Source organism: Lepidochelys kempii, chromosome 8, assembly GCF_965140265.1.
Source record: "Lepidochelys kempii isolate rLepKem1 chromosome 8, rLepKem1.hap2, whole genome shotgun sequence".
Lineage (NCBI taxonomy): Eukaryota > Metazoa > Chordata > Testudines > Cheloniidae > Lepidochelys > Lepidochelys kempii.
The window spans coordinates 83,210,754-83,232,856 of record NC_133263.1 but is presented as its reverse complement, the minus strand read 5'-3'; the positions used below and the strand labels follow the sequence as shown (position 1 = coordinate 83,232,856).

At 38.4% G+C, this 22,103-nt stretch overlaps 1 protein-coding gene across 8 annotated transcripts in view; it reads right to left on the bottom strand.

Annotated features, from left to right (window-relative positions):
• FUBP1 (far upstream element binding protein 1) overlaps positions 1-22,103 on the bottom strand; it is a 41,998-nt gene that overhangs the window by 2,321 nt on the left and 17,574 nt on the right. For 3 of the 8 annotated variants that reach the window (XM_073357269.1, XM_073357272.1, XM_073357274.1), the window contains 7 exons: positions 21,828-21,988; positions 20,426-20,580; positions 20,257-20,336; positions 15,868-15,996; positions 14,708-14,782; positions 2,688-2,830; positions 1,995-2,347 (listed from right to left, as the gene is read on the bottom strand). In XM_073357269.1, coding sequence (XP_073213370.1) covers positions 2,339-2,347; positions 2,688-2,830; positions 14,708-14,782; positions 15,868-15,996; positions 20,257-20,336; positions 20,426-20,580; positions 21,828-21,988 — 752 coding nt within the window. In that variant the 3' untranslated portion in view covers positions 1,995-2,338. Of the gene's footprint in view, positions 1-170; positions 218-1,994; positions 2,348-2,687; positions 2,831-2,914; positions 2,975-14,707; positions 14,783-15,867; positions 15,997-20,256; positions 20,337-20,425; positions 20,581-21,827; positions 21,989-22,103 lie in introns of those variants that run through there. The other 5 variants (XM_073357271.1, XM_073357273.1, XM_073357275.1 and 2 more) reach the window with 3 other exon arrangements.

Sequence of the window (22,103 nt, the reverse complement as noted above, 5' to 3'; positions counted from 1 at the left end):
ACGGTTGTTTAAACAACTGAGAGACTTTCCACTGAAATGGAACCATGAGTAACAGAATGCATTTGGGGAAATCAGCAGATTGCTTTTGAATACACAACCACAAAAATCTCACAGGGACAACATTAATGTACTGAAATATGTATTTATATACTTCCTTAGGTTGTGCTTACCTGTTGCTTTTTGCAGCAGAACCTAAGGTGGAAGGTCTGGGAAGGCACTGTGAAGTATAAATAATTGCACTGTTTGCAATTAATAAAGATTTTATACCTTAAATGAATCAAAATCAACAGCCTCCATTTTGTGAATGATAAAGAATCCAGTGAATTTAATTTTGTTCAGTTTAATTAGTAATAAATGCACCATTCTACTATAAGGTCATCTACAAAAGTATCATGCAAAATATCTTAACTATTAAACTTCATATCCTACACTAAAGATTGCAATATCTTCCTAGCTGTTTGTTTCAAACTACTACTAAAATTCCTAATCTAAAAAGGGGTAAGGTAGTTCCCTCCAGGTTCTACAAACACAATAAAATACATTGCTAATTATCTGAATAATAAAACTACTTCAAATTTCAAGCCTTAAGTTTTACTTCTCTATGCAGCCACCTTAAAAAAGTATTCTCAATGCAACAAATGGTGCTCCAAAAAAATAAGGCTAATTAATACAGGCTTATAAAATAGTTTAACATATACCTGCATCACTACATGTCTGCAAACTAACTTAAGACAAAACAACTTCTGTCTATCAAGCAGTTCCAATCACTTTCATATTAACAAGATATGCACATTTTCATAAGCTAAATAATACAACCTTTGTCTCAGGAGCACTAGTGAAAAAGGTTGTATTACTTAGATAACACAAGATTTTCTTTAGCTATTGCTGAACATTTCAAGAATACTTACCCATAAAGCTCACATATATATATGCACACCTATGTTTCTGAATTAAGAAGCAGTTATGATTTCCTAAGATATTAGCACTGTATTCCAACATAATATTCACACAAGTATGGCATTTGCATTATGTGGAACATTGACAAACGATACTGTTGCAGTTCATCAATTTGTCATTCTGATGTACTTACAGTGCAATGCTCCTTGAAGGAACAATCAAGGATGATACACAGCACAGTCCTCCTCACCCCTATAGAGCTAGTTCTATACTGGCTGGATCAAACCTGCACTTCAACAGACAATGGCAAGACAGACTGTATTGCATGTAGTCTAATATATGCAAAGAGCCAATAAATATGCAAACAGCAAACAATGAATTTCAACAGAATATCAGATTTTGAGTACGAGCAGTAATGTAACAAAAAAATATATCAAATAATTTGATTCAACAACTGGTCTTGAGCATTTACACAACAGAACTTATCTGTACTGAATGAAGTTCTCTGTCAACCACTCCCCCCACCCCAAACAAAATATAAAGTTTCAATGTCAGATGCAATTCTGGTAACCACGTTCACCTTTCTACACTGATTTTTGAAATGAACTACTGCAAACTGAATGCTTAGAACATTTAATTATAAAAGCAAAAACCTTTTATAACTAATCTGAAAAATGTTTAAAATAGTTATGCTGAAACAGTCAAGTAAGTATCAAATTAAAAACAGAAAGGTTAACTTATAGCAGCTGTACAGGTCTGAAACAGTGGTCATGTATAAAAAGGGAAATTTCACTGTTAATGCAATGGAAGTATGCCAAAAGATCACCTTTTTAAACACATGCAGTTTTTAATCAAATAGAAAGAAAATAAAGGTATCAAGATTACTGGTGCTAGACAGCAAAATACAATAAATGAAAGATCCTCCATCTACAACTATTCTGAAAAGGGGAAAAACATGCCAATGACAGGTTTTTTAACTCATTCTAAGATTTCATGGGGGGAAAAAAAATCTCATTTGGGTACATATACCTTAATTCAGCATTACTCGTAAGTCCTAGAATTCTTTAAATACCCACATATCCAACTTACCGACACAGGAGGTTTCATATTATTTATTGTAAAGCACAAAACAGGCATTTTAAAAGTGAAAGTATACATTGAAAAAGTACATTTATATCACAAAGCATTGACCACATAATAATTGCAAATACATTTGCTGGAATGTGTACATCTACACTAATATACTAAAAACAAACCAATTTTCATTTCTACACAGAAATATTACCTCCTATCAGTAGTGATAGATATTTTGTACATTTTCAAAAACACTATTTTTAAACCAAACAAAATTAAGATCTTCATCAAGGCGTCTGCATCCATACATTTAACAAAGGTTTTTTCCCCCACACAATGAAGCAAATACTGTATTGTCCACTTCTTATTATTGGCCCTGTGCAGAAGAGATACATAAGAGATACACAAAAAGTTAAAGAAAATCCTTTAAATTGAGCTAACTCAGGAGTGAAGCCTTTAAGAAAGAAAAATTGGTTAATGTAAATGGTGGTGGCTTCTTGCATGGTTTTCTAAACCCTGAGGGAGAAAAATTTTTAATCAAAAGCACTGAGCGTTCTGAAGAGATAGAGAACTCAAGTTACCAGGTAAAAGTCATTTACTAATTATTCTGAGTTATTTTGCTACAAAAAAAGGATGCACACTCCAAAGGTAACAAAACAGGAGACATGCAAAAAAAATATTTATAAAAACACAAAATAATTCATAGAATTTTATACCTGTGGTGCTGGAGGATGCTGTGGCATTCCCTGTGGACTTGTCTGGGCATAATACGCTGCTTGCTGTCTGTAGTATTCAGCCCATGCTGCACTATAATCAGGCTGACCTGGGGGGGCCCCAGCTGGAGCTGGAACTGCTTGACCTAAAATAAATTAGGACTACATAACTTTTTTGCTGTAACAAAGACAAAGAAGCTAAAAATAATCTCATTTCTAGCAAACATTACCTTGCTTCTTGTAATATTCCTCCCAAGCCTTTGAATAATCTTGTGGCTGCCCTTGTTGACCTGAAAAACCCCCCACATTTTAATGTAAAGACTCCCGTGTACACCAAAATTATACATATATACAAAGACAGAGGTATTCTGCCTCTCAGTGGATTTCAGGTCCAAATAAAAAAGTTAAAAATAGCATACATGTAAATATTAAGCAATTTACACAATGCTATTCTTCCTGTTGATATTATAGAGCCACTTAACTCTGGGACACTACCATTTCAAATATGCTTAAATATCAACAACACAGATTTTACTACTTCTATGTGACTGAATTTGAGGACATCCTTTATAGAAAGCAGCATGCAGGAGTCAGGAAGTTTGCACATGAATACTCACATTTTGTCATTTATACCTTGTATGTTAATACTTTTAACAGCAAAAAATAAAAAGGATTTCTGCTGAAACGTGTTCCAGAGCACACTTGTGGGTGTGTGTTTGGGGGGTGGGGGGTGGGGGGGGGGGAAGAACAACACTTTCTTTTCCAAGCATGCCCACTTGGATTTACTTGAATTAAACAACTGACAGTATTTTCAGTTAAAATGCAGATCAGCAAGGGAGAGGAATTAAGTAGTCAGATTACAAAAAGTGATCTTGTTGCACAGGCTGCATTTACTAACACACCAGCTGTTAATTCATTAAATTTAAAGTTAATTGATTTTCTACCCAAGCAAATTGAAATAAATCTCAAGATTTGTTTAACACTATTAGAGCTAAGCACTTCCATCAAAGAGCACATATTTTATTAATATATTCCACAAAAGACGACAATCCCCAAGCTCCACTTCCTTCCCTCTGACCTCCAAAATTCAAGCTCTCTAATTTATTCTCAACACACACAATAATTGGAGAATTATAATTAAGAACTATTGCCTCATTCAACAGTGCTCAAAGCTGTAAGCTGAAGGCAATAAGGTACATGGAATATGCCAATAGAACAAGTTCACTTTTTCCATCCAACAGGCAACAGTTATTACTGAAAAATCAAACCAATAACATTACTATTTGAAAGGAAGGTCAAGGATGCCCCTGACATCTTCCTCCTTCCAAGTCCTCTGAATTCAGAAACCCCTAACTCCTCCTATTATTACCACCACCTTTTTGCATGACAATGGGACATCGCAACTGACATTCAAGGGCCACAACACTCCAAAGGTTTCAGAGTAACAGCCGTGTTAGTCTGTATTTGCAAAAAGAAAAGGAGTACTTGTGGCACCTTAGAGACTAACCAATTTATCTGAGCATAAGCTTTCGTGAGCTACAGCTCACTGAGAGCCAGCAATGCCCCTCTGCCATGTACACTGGTCAAACTGGACAGTCTCTACGTAAACGAATAAATGGACACAAATCAGATGTCAAGAATTATAACATTCATAAACCAGTCGGAGAACGCTTCAATCTCTCTGGTCACGCAATTACAGACAGGAAGGTCGCTATCTTACAACAAAAAAAACTTCAAATCCAGACTCCAGCAAGAAACTGCTGAATTGGAATTCATTTGCAAATTAATTTAGGCTTAAATAGATACTGGGAGTGGCTAAGTCATTATACAAGGTAGCCTATTGCCCCTTATTTCCTCCCCCCCAGACGTTCTGGTTAAACTTGGATTTATGCTGGAAATGGCTCACCTTGATTATCATACACATTGTAAGGAGAGTGGTCAGTTTGGATGAGCTATTACCAGCAGGAGAGTGAGTTTGTGTGTGGTGGTGGTGGTGGTGGTGGTGGGGGGGGGGGTTGAGAAAACCTGGATTTGTGCTGGAATTGGCCCACCTTGATTTTCATACACATTGTAAGGAGAGTGATCACTTTAGATAAGCTATTATCAGCAGGAGAGTGGGGTGGGAGGAGGTATTGTTTCATGATCTCTGTGTATACAATGTCTTCTGCAGTTTCCAAAGTATGCATCCGATGAAGTGAGCTGTAGCTCACGAAAGCTTATGCTCAAATAAATTGGTTAGTCTCTAAGGTGCCACAAGTACTCCTTTTCTTTTTGCAAATACAGACTAACACGGCTGCTACTCCGATACATTAAGATATATCTTAATTTTTATAATCTTGGCTAACAAGGTGTGTAAGGTTCCTAGATTTTTTTTTTTATTATTTTGGGAGACATGAAGGGAGAATAGAAAACTGCAAAAATAAAAAGAAGAAAACACTTTAGTTCCTGCAACTCAAACTGATCCCTGCTCACTGAGTGAAAAATTTTAAACAAACCTGGATCTTCTGAGGAAACAAATCAGCTAGAAACATAGTAAAATAAGAAACAAAGGATTTACAGGAAGTACCAGAGTGAAAGACATCCCTTCTGTTTTTCTTTTGTTTATTCCAAACTTCTTCTGCAAATGCATTGGGTGTACGCCCCATGCAAAGATTTCCAGTTCCTACATTTTGTAAATATGAGGTAGCCTGTTCTATTGCATGCAGTAACTTTTTTCCAACTCTTCCCTTCACATCTCCAGAAGCCCAGTCTTCTATTCCTAAACATGGCTCACTTTATAAGACTCCTTACAGCTCCCCAGCGAACCCTTTCCATCCCCATAGCTTGATCTCTTGACACAGCCTCTCTCCTATTAATAGCTCCCAGAAGGAGGGATTCACACCTCCTGATAACCAAAATTTCTCCCTGGCACAGCACTGGAGCAAAATCAGCCAGTGTTCAGTTTACATACACTTGGATATTAAAAGTTTTCCTAAGGGTTAGTGATTTTTGTCATTATCATATTAGTGAGGTAAAACCAGCACAGTCGATACCACTTATTCCTGTAAGAAAATTTAAAATTCTACTTTCTCTTGATCAAATTGTGTAGACAGAAGAGACGCTTTACCTTCTGTTCCTGATCAAGAAAACGTAAATTATGACCCAAATGCAAATTTAAGAGCTGAAGTTATATAGTTTGTAACATGCCATTTGCATTTACCCTCCTCCAATATTGTGGTCAAATAGATACTTCTGGTGACTTCAACAAGAAATTTGCTTTCACATACCTACTTTCAATTATAGCTAGAGATTTTGTATTAGATACGGGTCAAAGAAAAAAGAAAGTTAAAGTATGGTGCTGAAATGTACAGAATTGTGTATTGGTACCATGCAAAGGCTTCCAATTTCTGAATTGTATAAATACAAGATAGAGCTGGCTATTGTATATAGTTATATCCCAAAGCACTTTCCAACTTCTTCCCTTCACATCTCCAGAAGCCCAAATGGAAAAGGAAAAATTTATTTTTATGGAGTGCAAAAACTCACACCAAAACCAGTATCGAATTTATTATCTGCTGACTTACTTTGTGGAAGAGGTCCAGAAAGGATCTGGGTTAGACTACTTTTCTGGCAAATAGAGACAGCTCAAGCTTACTCCATGGAATTACTCCTGGGAGAATTCTGTGCCACTGCACAATTTTGCAGAAATTAATGGTGGGTGTGCAGAATTTCCATCTGTCCCCCCACAGAAATAGGCTGTAGAGATGTTGGCCACCAGTAGGAGCCGCTGGACCTGGCAAAACCCAGCTCGCTCGCAAATAGAAGACAAGGCTGGGGGGAGGGAGAGGGAACTGGAGGGTTTCCAGGGTTTCCCCGGGCTCTAGGAGGGTAGGGTCTGTGAGTGTCTTGGGGGTGGGGGGAGAGGAAGAGAGAGAAGAGGAGGAGATGTGCACCTGCAGCTGGCCTTGGGGGAGGGTGGGGGTATGGAGTGTGAGTGTCTGGGCGGAGGTGGTGTGAGAGTGTCTGGGCCAGGGAGGGCCCCACAGCAGGGCTCTGGGGGAAAGAGGTATGAATGTCTGGGCCCCCTGGCTGTGCTGGGGGGGAGCGAGGGGAGGAGAAGAGAAGACGATGACAAAGAAGCAGGAACTGGGTTGTCGTAGGGGTTTCTCTCTACTCCTGGGGGAAATTTTGTTTGCAGAATTTTAAATTATTGTGTGCAAAATTTAATTTTTTGGCACAGAATTCCCACAGGAATAATGGAATTCTGGGGCTTCGTCACGTCCCTTCACTCAGGATGAGTCCTTCCACCTTCCAAAGCTGTACTGAAACACTAAATTCTAATTAGCATACTGAAACTTTTTACCAGTAATGCTTTATTAGATTATATTAACTATACATACACATGCACCTTGAAGAGGCCATTGTAGAAGCATATGAAAGACTTCTCAAAGAAGCCAGACTAAGAGGAGGCGGCAAAGTCCCAGAGAAGCAGTCAATTTTGTTATTCTTAACAATTACTTACCCACCAGTTAAACATCATAAGAAGGACAATACTGGGTCAGACCAAAGGTCCATCCAGCCCAGTATCTTGTCTATCGACAGTGGCCAATGCCAGGTGCCTCAGAGGGAGTGAACCTAACAGGTAATGATCAGTGATCTCTCTCCTACCATCCATCTCCACCCTCTGACAAACAGAGGCTAGGGACACCATTCCTTAAACATCCTGGCTAATAGCCATTAATGGATTTAGCCTCCATGAATTTATCCAGTTCTCTTTTAAACCCTGTTATAGTCCTAGCCTTCACAACCTCCTCAGGGAAGGAGTTCCACAGGTTGACTGTGCACTGTGTAAAGAAGAACTTCCTTTTATTTGTTTTAATAAACAAGTTTATTGTTAATTAATGCTGCCCATTAATTTCATTTGGTGGCCCCTAGTTCTTATATTATGGGAACAATAACTTTTCCTTATTCGCTTTCTCCACACCACTCATGATTTTATATCCCTCTATTACATACCCCCTTAGTCTCCTCTTTTCCAAGCTGAAAAGTCCTAGCCTCATTAATCTCTCCTCATATGGACCCGTTCCAAACCCCTAATCATTTTAGATGCCCTTTTCTGAACCTTCTCTAATGCCAGTATATCTTTTTTTGAGATGAGGAGACCACATCTGTACGCAGTATTCAAGATGTGGGTGTACCATGGATTTACGTAAGGGCAATAAGATATTTTATCTTATTCTCTATCCCTTTTTTAATGATTCCTAACATCCTGTTTGCTTTTTTGACTGCCGCTGCACACTGCATGGACGTCTTCAGAGAACTATCCACAATGACTCCAAGATCATTCTCCTGATTACCTGTAGCTAAATTAGCTCCCATCATATTGTATGTATAGTTGGGGTTATTTTTTCCAATGTGCATTACTTTACATTTATCCACTTTAAATTTCATTTGCCATTTTGTTGCCCAAACACTTAGTTTTGTGAGATCTTTTTGAAGTTCTTCACAGTCTGCTTTGGTCTTAACTATCTTGAGCAGTTCAGTATCATCTGCAAACTTTGCCACCTCACTGTTTACCCCTTTCTCCAGCTCATTTATGAGTAAGTTGAATAGGATTGGTCCTAGGACTTGACCCTTGGAGAACACCACTAGTTACTCCTATCCATTCTGAAAATCTACCATTTATTCCTACCCTTTGTTCCCTGTCTTTGAACCAGTTCTCAATCCATGAAAGGATCTTCCCTCTTATCCCATGACAACTTAATTTACGTAAGATCCTTTGGTGAGGGACCTTGTCAAAGGCTTTCTGGAAATCTAAGTACACTATGTCCCCTGGATCCCCCTTGTCCACATGTTTGTTGACAACTTCAAAGAACTCTTAGTAATCTATTAGACAGGATTTCCCTTTACAGAAACCATATTGACTTTTGCCCAATTTATGTTCTTCTCTGTGTCTGACAATTTTATTCTTTACTATTGTTTCAGGTAATTTGCACGGTACTGACGTTAGACTTACCGGTCTGTAATTGCCAGGATCACCTCTAGAGCCCTTTTTAAATACTGACGTTACATTAGCTATCTTCCAGTCAGTGGGTACTGAAGCTGATTTAAAGGACAGGTTACAAACCATAGTTAATAGTTCCGCAATTTCACATTTGAGTTCTTTCAGAACTCTTGGGTGAATGCCATCTGGTCCCGGTGACTTGTTACTGTTAGGTTGCTCAATTAATTCCAGAACCTCCTCTAGCGATACTTCAATCTGTGACAATTCCTCAGATTTGTCACCTACAAAAGATGGCTCAGGTTTGGGAATCTCCTTAACATCCCCAGCCGTAAAGACTGAAGCAAAGAATTCATAGCTCAGTGGTTTGAGCACTGGCCTGCTAAACCCAGGGTTGTGAGTTCAATCCTTGAGGGGGCCATTTAGAGATCTGGGGCAAAAATTTGGGATTGGTCCTGCTTTGAGCAAGGGGTTGGACTAGATGACCTTCTGAGGTCCCTTCCAACCCTGATATTCCATGATTTAGTTTCTCTGCAATGACTTTATCGTCTTTAAGTACTCCTTTTGTATCTCGATTGTCCAGGGGCCACACTAGTTGTTTAGCAGGCTTCCAGCTTCTGATGTACTTAAACATTGTGTTTATTACCTTCTGAGGTTTTGGGCTAACTGTTCTTCAAACTCCTTTTTGGCTTTTCTAATTACACTTTTACACTTAATTTGGCAGTGTTTATGCTCCTTTCTATTTACCTCACTACGATCTGACTTCCACTTTTTAAAAGATGCCTTTTTCATCTCTCACTGCTTCTTCTACATGGTTGTTAAGCCATGGTGGCTCTTTTTTAGTTTAATAGTTTAGTTCTAGGCTGTAGTGGGCAATACGGAAAGAGAGGAATTCCTTCCTTAAGTATTAGTATGATACTTGGGGACCTCTGAACAATGCTTCTGAACAGGAATTAAGGTCAAGCATTTTATAAACATGTTAATGGGTGATCAATTGGAAAATTTTCTGATTCTTCTGTGGTGGCTGATGCTTCATCATCTGCCAAGATGTTACTGCAGAGCATGCTGAATGGGCTTTGATCCACTCAGACGGTTTATCTTTGGAACTCGCTGATGCAGAGTTTGACTTTGAAAACTCTAGACATTTTCAGACCCAGGTACGGAAGGTAAAGGAAAGCAATGATTACACCCTGAACTAGAAGATTCTACGATGATAAAATTTAAGAATGCGTCTCATACTCATAATGTGCAATGCTCTTTAGGGTAAAACTAAAGTAATGAACTCCCTCGATGTATGGAAAAAAGTTCCTTTGTAATTACTGATTCTGGGAATTATTCTGGAATAGTAAGTGACTGTCTTTGTGGAAAAAATAATAAAGCTTGTGCCTTCTAAGAGCAGACACTCTTCTTGCTGACATAATTGCAACCCGGAATCATGATTCTGTAAAGAAAATGTATGGAATTTACATCTTGCGTCTCAGTGAATAGGTTGTGAAGACTGCAGATCCGTAGATCTGCAGGAAGAGAGGATGGGTCTGACTGCTGGTTTGGACAGATGTACTACCCTATGGAATCTTGAAATACCTGCTTAATATTTCAACGATCTGAGCTTATAACACTATTTAATGCTGAGACAAAAAGAAACAAGTGGGAGATTTCAGACCAAAGAAATCCAGAACTACAGTTTCTGATTTCCTAGGGTCTCTCTCCAAGCACCTGAAAGAATTTTGTCCAAATTTGTGTGTAGGCAGAGAAGATGAAAGGCTAGAAGAGTTTATTACTTAGGATGAACATCCCATCCTATTTAGGACTTGATGATCAATAACCAAGCTGTCAGTTTCAGGTAGTCAAGATTGGGATTCTGCAGCAGGATCTGCAACAGAGCATCCTAATTGGTGAGAAATTGAAATAAGACCGTTAGGATAACCCCAGTAGGTCCAATCTGTGTTAACAATGATTATGCCTTCATCTTTTTAATTGCTTCTCCTTACAGTGGAAGGGATGGGGCCTTGGAAGCACACAAAGAAACCATTTAGGCCCTCTGTGAACCAGAACATATCCTCAGTTAACCTTGGTCTGTTTCCCTTAACTTTCCATTCCAATTGGATGGAAATATAACTATATGAGGGATAGCTTGGCTCTCTGGATATTTGCTGGAATACTTCTTCATTCAACCCATTCTGGGTTGTCTACCTGAAGAAAACTTAGTCCACTTTTTGGTTTTATGGTATCCTTTTATTTTGATCTTGATTGAAATAGGAGAATTCATGCTTAAGCATTTAGACTTGAGATTCTTTGCACTCCCTCATTGATTTATATACGTAATGATCATTGTGTTGCCCGACTGCCAGAACAGCCAACCTGATTTCTCATCCCTAGGAAGCTGGTGGTATGGAAAAGGCTGGCCTCTTGACTGAAGAAAAGGTTCTATCATCACATGGACTTCCTGTTTCTACCAGCAGAGGGACAATCACAGTGGATGGCATCCTCATTTTCCTCTGCGTCTTGTTTGAATGGTCCTGGAACTCCTGAAACTCACATGCAGTCTTGTATATATTCATGTGACCAGAAGACCTGGGAGCTGCAGGTAAGGATGGACTGGTGTTTCTCCACAACGTAATGCCTTAGATCAGTGCCTGAATCTAGTCATGCTTTTCCTATGTCAGGAACACACTGGCCCTCCTTGTATTTATCAACTTCTAAGCAACTATGTTGCCTAACAAGGGGTATATATGAGTTCCTACAGTCCAGAGTCTTGCTATCACCACTATTATTTTTGACAAAAATCTGGAGGCAGAGGATAGACCTAATTGCAATACTCTGCACTGGCAGTTTGGTAGGTGAAATTGATAAACTGCTGATAGCAGTTAAGCTTCTGTCAGGATCCAGCAATATCAGGTCATATGCAGGAGATTCTGCTGCTATACTGGAAGAGTGCCCTGTATTTTAATCTTCAGCTACCTGTTCAGTTTCTTGATGTCTAGGATGATCTGGACTTCACCTGATCTATTGCTTAATATGAAAATAGAGCAGACCCTGAGGTATCTTTGGTCTTAAAAAGACAAGCTCTATTGCCCCAACTTGCAATAAATGTGTTATTCAGTATGGATTGATGTTTGTTACTCTTCAAGGTTTGAGACAGAAAGAAAGAAGAATGTGGAGGAGACAACCCCAAAGTATTCTTGCTATGCTCTCTAGTACCCACTGTCTGAGTCATGAGTCTGAAGAGCACGATATTTTGCCTCCTAGCCCTGGGCAGAGGCAGACTTTCTTACAGACACATTGATGGTATGACTGAAAGGAGGAAAAGCCAGATCAGGAAATGGGCACTTTCTCCCTGGCATTTCATGCCCAGGCTTTATTCTTGAAATAAGATGGTATCTTTGTTGTTCATAGCAAGAAAATAACTTCTGCCATTTTGACTTTGCTGGAGTGGGTAGCAAGTAATTTGGTTTGTCCAAACTGTCACTTACCAGCTTTTCAAGCTTCTCCTCAAAAAGGATTCCACTTAAGAATTTTGAGATGGTGAATTTGCAAAGTGTAATTATCTGCAGTCTTGTGTTTAAGATGGAGTTGGTGGGTGTTTGGCCATGGAGTCTGCAGCCATGGCCCTTGCTGCTAACCTCATGGAAATCATGGACCCATCACTATTTACCCATCACTATGAATACAATAGCTAAGAATAACTTTCTTCATAACAAACTTAAAACTTATTGTGGCTCTGGGGGGCGGCAGCAAGCATTTGCTCTCATGAAATATGTAATTACCAGAGTAGCTCCCAGGCCCTATGAAAGATAGCTTCTATCTTCCTGCCAGGAATTACTATACAGTTTACAACGGATGGTACCACTGCAACTATCGACGTGGGAGCATTTGGGGTTTTGAAAGCTTACAGAGCATAATGTGTTGCGGACAGTCTCTTCCCCATGTCAGAGATCTCCCATTCCTCCCTTACAACCTCTTTGAAGAAAGAGAAGGGGAACTGCAAATTCTGACTTAATACTGAATAATATTTGCCCTTGGATATCAATTGTTCATCCTCCATTTTGGATGGATCTCAATGGGGAAATCACCTTTCTTGCCCATTACCTTGAACATGTCTGTGGAGAAATGACCTCTTCTGGTTCTCTAGCTCAGGGTTACAAAGGTTTAAAGTCAAGAGTACTCCTTTCATGAGATTAACTACAGCTGGAGCTAGAAGAGAAGGATAAGGATCTGGAATGCTTCCGAACTATTGAATTCCTCTTTGTTCTGCCCTTTTGGAATTCTTTGCCTTATCTTTCTCCCCCATCTGAGAACTGGTCCCTTTTTCAGGACTTAACCATGCTCTGGGCCCCTGTGCCCTTCATCATCTGATATGCACTTAGTAAGGAAATGAAGGGAAAGGTCCTTGAAGGAGCCTAGATCCTCCTTTGGAGGGAAACCAAGTTAGAATAAATACCAGATTTCTTGACAAGGATTGCAATTATCACTTTAAGAATGTGAGAAGAGACTTTCGAGCTTGTTGCCTTAGTCGTGGACTGGACCAATGGGGAAGGAGTTAATGGGAAAAATCCATGATCAGCAAGCATTGACCTGACTGTAGATTCACAGGCACTAAACAGGATCTGAATAGGACTGATTCACCCTTGAAGAGAAGTCTGAGCGGTTAAGGTAAAGAATGGAAAAGCCCAACCAACGTTAAGAATCTGAGCCCATTTTTGGCAAAGTGCTTTTAGGCTGGGAGAATTGCGACAGAACTCCCCCTCCGGAGATGGAAGACCTCTTAAATGGTTCACCTGCTCCATTTGGTCACAACTGCATCATGCTCAGGAAAAGAAGAAATAGAGGTAAAGAAGACTGATGGGTGCTTTAATTTGGTGCACCATGCCCCTAAAAACTGCCCCTGGATGAAGACTGAAAAGAAGAGAAATACTGCTCACTGCTACTCCAAGTCTGCCTTTTTAAACACAAGTATGATAATGGAAAAAGTGAGAAATCAAAGCTGCTGTTATTTGCATGGCCAGAAGCAGGAATTCTGCAGTATGCCTAAGGATATGGCTGAGCCTCATGAACGAGATTATGTTCAAAATGGGAGAAGAGGTCATGACCCAGAAAAGTGAATTAGCACCTATTGGCAGGTCTGACACATCGGTGCCAAATTTTCCTTCTTTACTGAAGAAAGGAGAAATAAAGAAATGACTGACAACTGAACAGCAAAGTGAAACATGTATCCCTTCAAAGAACCACAAGTTTCACTTTTATTTATTTTAAAAAACTAGTCAAAGCTAAGAACAAGCACTAGCTGTAGGATTTAGTTTATAGCACTTAGCTGTTGCACAACTAATAACAGATTTAAAAAATATGACATGCCATATAAAACCTATAGAAATGGCATTCATTTGTAGCAAGCTTTGTTATAAAAAACTAGACTAAACAAAAGACAATAATAAAAATAAAAAGACATAAAAGTGGTCATCTAAGAGCAAATGTTAAACAGACGAACTTCCAAACCAGGAAGATATACAACAACTTTATAAAACACACTTCAAATTTCCAGATTCCCAAAGGCAACATAAAAGAAAGAATGAACTCCAAATATTGGAAGATTTTTAAAAATTTGTATTTAAGTTGAAAAAGATTAAAAAAATGCTACTTTGCCACTCAATAATTAAATATGGGATGTTTCATATGTTACACAGTGTAGTTTCTTTGGAAATCATGTTTGCTTAAAAAAAAACAAACCAAAAAAACACTTCTACATCTGTTCCTCAATGCCAGCTAGGGAGTAAAGGAATTTTAAGAAGAAATATACACTTTCCCTCCCCGAATGTGGAACACTGCCCATTGCTGACTGATAGCACAATGAAAAGATAACATTTTAATTACAGTAAGATTTCCTGGCACAATGTGCTCAATTACTACAATAGAAGAACCTAAGCCAATTGACTGTGGCATTAAACAGTTATATTTTTATTGCTAAAACTCTGCCAAATCAAACGTAAACACCATTTTCCCCTTACAAAGATCTACTTTTTTAACAAACCAAAAATGAATAACATACCCATTTTTTTGTAGTACTCTTCCCAAGCTTTGGTGTAATCAACCTGCCCTGCTGGTGCTGGATTTGGTTGTTCTCCTGATTTATAGGAAGTAAAAATAAAATAATGCATGAATTTAGTTATATACTTAAACAAAATATTTGTATACTAACATTTCCAAGCATCCAGCTATTAATTAATTTGAAACAAAAAATGGCTTAAATATTTACATATAATTTACTTATGAATGCAATTAATCTGCTACAACACACTATAAAAATAAGCTTATTTACTAGCTAATGCTAAAATAACAAAACCGTACATAATCATTAGTTCAAAACTTAATACTTTAAATTTCAAGAATTCAAGAAATCTGTAACACTCACATACTGTGCAAATGCCACTTGCAGTCTAAAATGTTTTAGACCAGGTGCACACACAAAGTTGTACAGATATAAATCACGGTGTGATTTTATACTGATTTAGTTAAACTGGTATGACTTTGTGCTTGGACTCCCATATTGGTTTAAATGAGACATATCAGTTGAGTTTGCACCTGTAAATTTAAAAAACTACTTGCTTACAAAAATCAGACATAAAAATACAGACGTGTCACAGCACACTATTATGGAAAAATTGCTTACTTTCTCATTTTATCTGTATAAAATTTTAGTTTGTATTAACTTCACTAGTGCTTTTTATGTAGCCTGTTGTAAAACCAGGCAAATATCTAGATGAGTTAATGTATCCCCTAGAAGGCCTCTGCATACCCCCAGGATATGGGTACCCCTGGTTGAGAACCACTATTTTAAAGTATCAGAAGGGTAGCCGTGTTAGTCTGGATCTGTAAAAGCGGCAAAGAGTCCTGTGGCACCTTATAGACGAAGTGGGTATCACCCACGAAACCTTATGCTCCAATACGTCTGTTAGTCTATAAGGTGCCACAGGACTCTTTGCCACCATTTTAAAGGTTATCCCTAACACTCATGAACCTGAAGCAAAGCTGCAAGTTTAAAGTTTTGGCACTAGAAGTAAGGTTTTTCCAACACAATAGGCTAATTTGCAATAAATTAGCCCTTGTATGGGAGAACCCAATCAACATTTACAGGATAAAAGTCTAGGTGGTCCACTATTTTCCTTCAATAATGAGCAGTTTTTCCTTGTAACAGATTGATCTGTGTACCTTGTCCATTAGTTTGGGTCGTAGGTGGTCCACCAGGAGGGGCTGCAGGTGGCGGCTGTGCTTGCTGCTGATAGTAGTGAGCATAATAAGCTGCCCATGCTGCTGAATTGGGGTCTGTTCCTGGTTTACCTGAGAAATAAACCATCACTCTCATATAGTGTAAGCAGTAGGCTTTGTAAAAAAAAAATTCTTACAGATCAAGAATTTTTCTGGCATTCCTAATTTGTCTTCTGAGAAATTTTAATGAAATACTTAATTTTTACCGTAGCTATGTGTGTATTGTAATTCATTTTAACCCATTAAGATCAACTGAATTTGGTTACACTAAAACACAAATACATTAAAAATGGAAGTTATGAAAAAATTTCTGAGCTAAGGTTATCACATTAACCAAGTCAACTTCATTGTCAAGTTTTCGTATTACAGCACACAATCTGTCATGGGGGATGGCTGGGTGTTTAGTGTAGTAAATTACATATGTGCTACGAAGTGTACTTTTGTACAATATTGCTGACCTATGGGTGTTTTAGTAGCCTAACTATACAATTTACATTGCTAGAGGCGTGGTTCAGGAATTCAAAGATTTTAATTTTTTTGTATTTAAAATGTCCATGGCAGTGTAACATGGACATTTTTTGTTTTGATCAACGTAACTCTGCAGAATTTCAACAAAAGTTTTCCCAATGTAATCTCACACTAACAGCATCATTTTGGGGGTAAGTATGGATATAGTGAGATGGTTTTAGCAAAGGAGTTTCATTCTTTTAAATAAGTTTGCAATTAATTTTTAACAGGGAAAACAGGTTAAAGACAGTGTTAATCACTTGGAATATGCAACAAGTGTCCCAAGATCCTGAATGCCCATCCTTGCATAGCTATGAATATCAGGCAATTTTACAGTTTTAGCTGTTAGAAGGTGTAAACCATGTTACCACTGTTACACCTACCTTCTACATATCTGATCATCTCTTTCCCTTCCATCCATTATTTTTAATTATAGCTAGAGTCTCAAATGTCTTTGCTTCCAGTCCTCTTGGTTCTCCCATTTATCCACATTCACCTTTTAGGAACAATTTACTCTTTCTGCTGAACCACATGAAGATAATTACACCACCAGTTTGCAAAAGAAGCTTTCAGGTACATCAAGGATTGGAAAACTTCATGTGGCTCAGCAGCAAATGTGGGTGTGTGTTCTTGAAGCTTATGGATACCTGTTTATGAACATGGGTGGCTAATCAACAGAGTTGGAGGCAAAAAAAAAAATTACAACTGGGATTCTCAAGACAGAACTAAGCATATGGGAAAAGGATGATTGAAACTGCACCCATGGACAAAATCAGTGAGGGAGCGCCACAAACTGAACAGATGGAAAAAATTACATAGGTGGCTCTGGAGAGAACTAATTGGGTAGAGCAGAGGAGAAAACAATAAAACATTACTAAAAGAAAATGAAAGCCAAATACTGAAAATGCACACAGCACTAAAACAGCATGTTCTAAATATAAATTTTAAAGTTAAGTATTTTAAAACACTGGGTCAGATCTCAGGGAGGAGATTTAAGACCCCCCCCACCCCCCAAAAAACAAACAAACAAACAAACAAGCATCTCTGACCTGGCTGGTCCCAAGGAACAACTTAGAGTTAACTTTTTTTTTTTTGGAGGGTGTGGTGAAAGGGATGCTGAAAGGGGGTAGTGTAGGAGCTGCTATGCCAGCCCTACCATCGAGGCATTCCCCCAGTACCAGGGGAATTCTTGTGTAGCCAGTTAGTTTGCTTTGTGGCTGCAGAACAGTGCAAAGCAAGGGACAGGATCTGGTCCACTGATTCCTACTTATTCTAAAATGCTGATACTATTATAGTACAGGTTTCAGAGGAACAGCCGTGTTAGTCTGTATTCGCAAAAAGAAAAGGAGTACTTGTGGCACCTTAGAGACTAACCAATTTATTTGAGCATGAGCTTTCGTGAGCTACAGCTCACTTCATCAGATGTTTACCGTGCTGCAGTTTCCACGGTAAACATCTGATGAAGTGAGCTGTAGCTCACGAAAGCTCATGCTCAAATAAATTGGTTAGTCTCTAAGGTGCCACAAGTACTCCTTTTCTTTTTATTATAGTACAGTTCATCAATTACAAAATTTCAGTTTGATCCTATGATCTCTACGCTAGTACCAACCTAACACTTGAACCATCCTAATACCACCCCTAACTATATACTGAGTCACTCCTTGACTGAATACTGAATGTTTACTGAGAGAATACAAACACCAAGATCAAGGTTTGTCATTCTTTTGCTTCTGCACTCCCATGTAGTTCACACATTAATTTATTGAAAGTTTGAAGAATTGGGCTACCCATAGATGTAAACTGATTACAGTGCTCTCTAGCCCCATCAAAGGAAACTGTCACAGAGAAATTACTTTGAATAGCTCTGCTTTAAAGAACTGAAGATGGGGATATTTTTATATGAATTACTACATCTGTGCATCTCCAGTGCTGTTACAGATGTCAGAAAACTAGAATTTGAAGAATGCTTGACAAAGACCAGTAAAATGAAGAAAAAGAACTCTGCTCACAGCAGAGATGGCCAAAAGTTCTCCATCATTAGAATTACTGGGTCAGGACTAGCGTTGGTCAGAAATGGACTCCCACCGCCAAAAATGTTGACTTCTGGTGAATAACTGAAAGCCCCCCCGCCTTTTTTTTTTTTTTTTGGTTTAAAACAAAATTTCGATTTGGAAATGCTGTAGTGACTCATGGAATTTAAGTTTTAAAGAACCTCATGCCCCTATTATCTACAGACCAGGCTCCTGGTTAGACTGCATCTCCCAAAACTGCACCACAGTCTCCTGTTGATCCACACATCATAGGTGTCCCCAGCTGTAGCGTAGCCCAGAATCTACAGTCCAGAAAGGGAACGAGATAAACTACGACCTTGTCTACACTAGAATTTACTTCGGTATAACTTACGTCACTCAGCCCAACCTTAGCACCGGTTTAGACAGCGCTATGTTGGCAGGCGAGCTTCTCTTGCCAACTGCCCTTCATGGGAGGTGGAGAAATTAGGCCAACGGGAGAGCTATCCCGTCAGCTAAGAGCATCATCACCAGAACCACTGCAGCATCAGTGCAGCTACAATGTTGCACTGCTTCTAGTGTAGATGTAGCTTGAAACTCCCATAAAACAGCAGCATTTCAAATTGCAGCCAAAATTGAAAAATATTCCCATTTACTCGTGTTTGGTTTTTCAATTGAAAGCTGGCATTTTTCCACAGAAGCAATTTTCTTTTCTAAAAAAAAATCCAATTTTCATTCAAAAGTGGTTTTGAGAGAAGAATTTTCAACTAGCACTAGCTGGGATTATTGATGAATCTTTTGTACAGCAGGAACAGAGCCTCAAGATCATATTTGTGCTCTGCCAAAATGTAAATATTCTGCAAACAACATGTGCCCAAGGTTTTAAAAAAGGCAATGCAAAACTGAAAATACTGCATCACTATCCTAAAATTTAAGATATTTGCACTTGGAAGAGCAACCCTACAAAAAAATCACCAATTTCTCAATACAACGATGATAAATAGAGACTGTGATTATTTTCAAAGTTTCTTCAGGTGAAGATTTCTAAAAGAGGATGGACTTCAGAATAGATTATGAAAAAAATAATTAAGTACTGAGAATGAAATCCCAGAACCTGATGATCCGGAACAACTTTAATTAAATTAGAATTAATAGGGACTGAAAGTTCTGAAGAATACCCACCCCTCAAAACAGGGAAGAGAAACATGGGAAGTTTGGAGCAATTTAAGGGGCTTAATTTCATCTGGATCAACACTACTTACTCAGAAAAGATTTTGTTACAGCAGAAATAGTAAGAAACCATGTTCACTAATAAATTAGAAGGGACAATGGTCAAATGTAAAACCCCAAATCTATTTGTTAGAGAGGATCACAGAAGCATAATGTGTCAGAGGAATGCATCTGACATAGTGGTCTCTCTGAACAAAATGGGCACAAAGACAAAAATGAAAGTGAATTTAATGGGAAAAGAAAACTTCACTTCAACACTGTAAATAATTCTGATATTCAACGGACTAGGAAAATTGAAGTGAAATTGGGATGCATGCCCCCAATGTTATGCTTTCCTTAACAAGAAGAAAGCATAGTCCTGCTTTTCTGGCAACTGATTTTCCACAATTCACCACCAACACATGGTATATGTGGAAGTGCACATTCAAAGTGGGTATCAATGAAGTAGATTCCAAGGAGAAACAGCTTTTCAGATTTACTCGTATAAATAAAAAGAAAAAACACACTTTTAAAAGCAGGCCACGTACAATCATGCATTGAATGTGTGCCTGAACAAAACCTTTTATAAAAAGACTGAATTTCTTACCTGGATCTGGTGGATTTGGTGGCTGCCAGTGTGGATAGGCATTTCCCCACCCTTGTGGAGCATATGGGGCTGGAGGGCCACTGTAAAAGACAAAGAGCCACTTACAATGAAATCCAATTTGAGAATCACCTTTTGAAAAAAAAAATAAGATAACTGAAGTGTTACTTACTGAGGTGCGGGACCAGGAGGCCCTGGATTATAAGGAGCAGGATTATACGGTCCCATAGGATTGCCAGGACCTGGTGGTCCAGGAGGTCCATGTGGGCCAGGAACAACACCATGGGGCCCATGAGGAACAGGTGGACCCAAAGGATTTACTGGACCCTATAACAGGAAAGAAGTGGGCGGGGGAAGAGTGACCCCCATGTTTTCACACACCGGAAACACAAGTCTGAATTCCAATAGAAGCTCATCTAAAAGGTTTCACCCAGGTGTTCTCTAAACTTTTCCTTCCAAGCGCTGATTCATTAGGAGTTCTTTCCTAGCTAGCACTCCAATGCCTTCCTCCCATTGATTTGGTTCTCAAGGACCACGCCATTACAACACCCACACTGTTTATGGACAACCTCTCCTAATAACCAACAACAGCGGGTTTAATGTATCAAGATATTCAAAAAATCAAAATACTTCATTCTGTTGACCACCAGAAAAGTCTTTATGTTCATGTACAACTGATGATTGAGAGACAGTAATTAGACAACCACTGGCTTAAACTTTACTAGTAGGATTAAAAAAAAAAGACAGAGGATATGAATGTTCTGAACGAAGATATGAAGATATAAAACAAGTCATTCTTCATTTCAACCAGAGAATTCATTTAGAAAAATTAAATGTGAAAAGTTTTACTTTTAATCAAAGGATATTGTTTCAGTTCAATTCTCTGCAAAAAAAGAACATTACCAAACTATGCATGAACTATTCTGAGCATTGTATAAAAATCAATACAGGTTTTTTAGTCCAACTGCTCACTGTTTGCATACTTAGATACTTAATTACAAATTCCAGATGCACAAAAACTGTGAAAATAAAGTCAAGAAGAAATTATAACTATGTGCAGGCAAACAAAAATGATTTAAATAGAAAAAGCAGCAAGACTACATTATGAACCATGACTGAAACAAATCTACCTGAAGAGAGTAAGAGGAGTTTGTAAAGAAATAAGTTAGTGTTTAATGTAGCTTTTTAAAAAACTTAATAGTTTAGTGGACCCAAATTGGTCTCCTAGGCTGTCAAATTCTTCATTATCCACAGAACAAGAACAGCAAAAACTGCATTCTGTCTTCTTCCCATTTAATCCTTCACCTCTCAGACTACCATCAAGAGTGCAAATTAGGCTGTGATTATGCTTACATGTCTCATTTTACAATCAGATGCTGATTAACAACAACTTTTAGTTATTATCAACCAGTTAATAACATTTGAACAAGCAACCCAAAAGAGGGAAGAAATAGAAAACAGCCTCAGCCATTCAGTTCAACTTCCTGTATTATCTCAATTGTATCTTGAAGCAATAAGGGATGAGTGTACCGGGGGCCTTTACAGCAAGTAAAAATGCCTTTTCGAATACTCACTCCAATCTTTTCTTCTATAAGTTGCCGAGCATAATCAATTTGTTGTGGTGTCCCGCGGATAGTAAACAACTTCATGTTAGGATCTGCATTCGGTGGAGGATTTCTCTGAAGTTCTATTCTAGCCCCAGATTGCTGACTTATGCTTTTGATAGTTTCACCACCTGTAATCAAAACATCCACCTTTGATGGCAAGACATTTAACTTACATACTAAATAAGATATAAGCAAAAGCCATCTACAAGGAAGTAAGTAAACTACTAAATTACAGAGTTGATA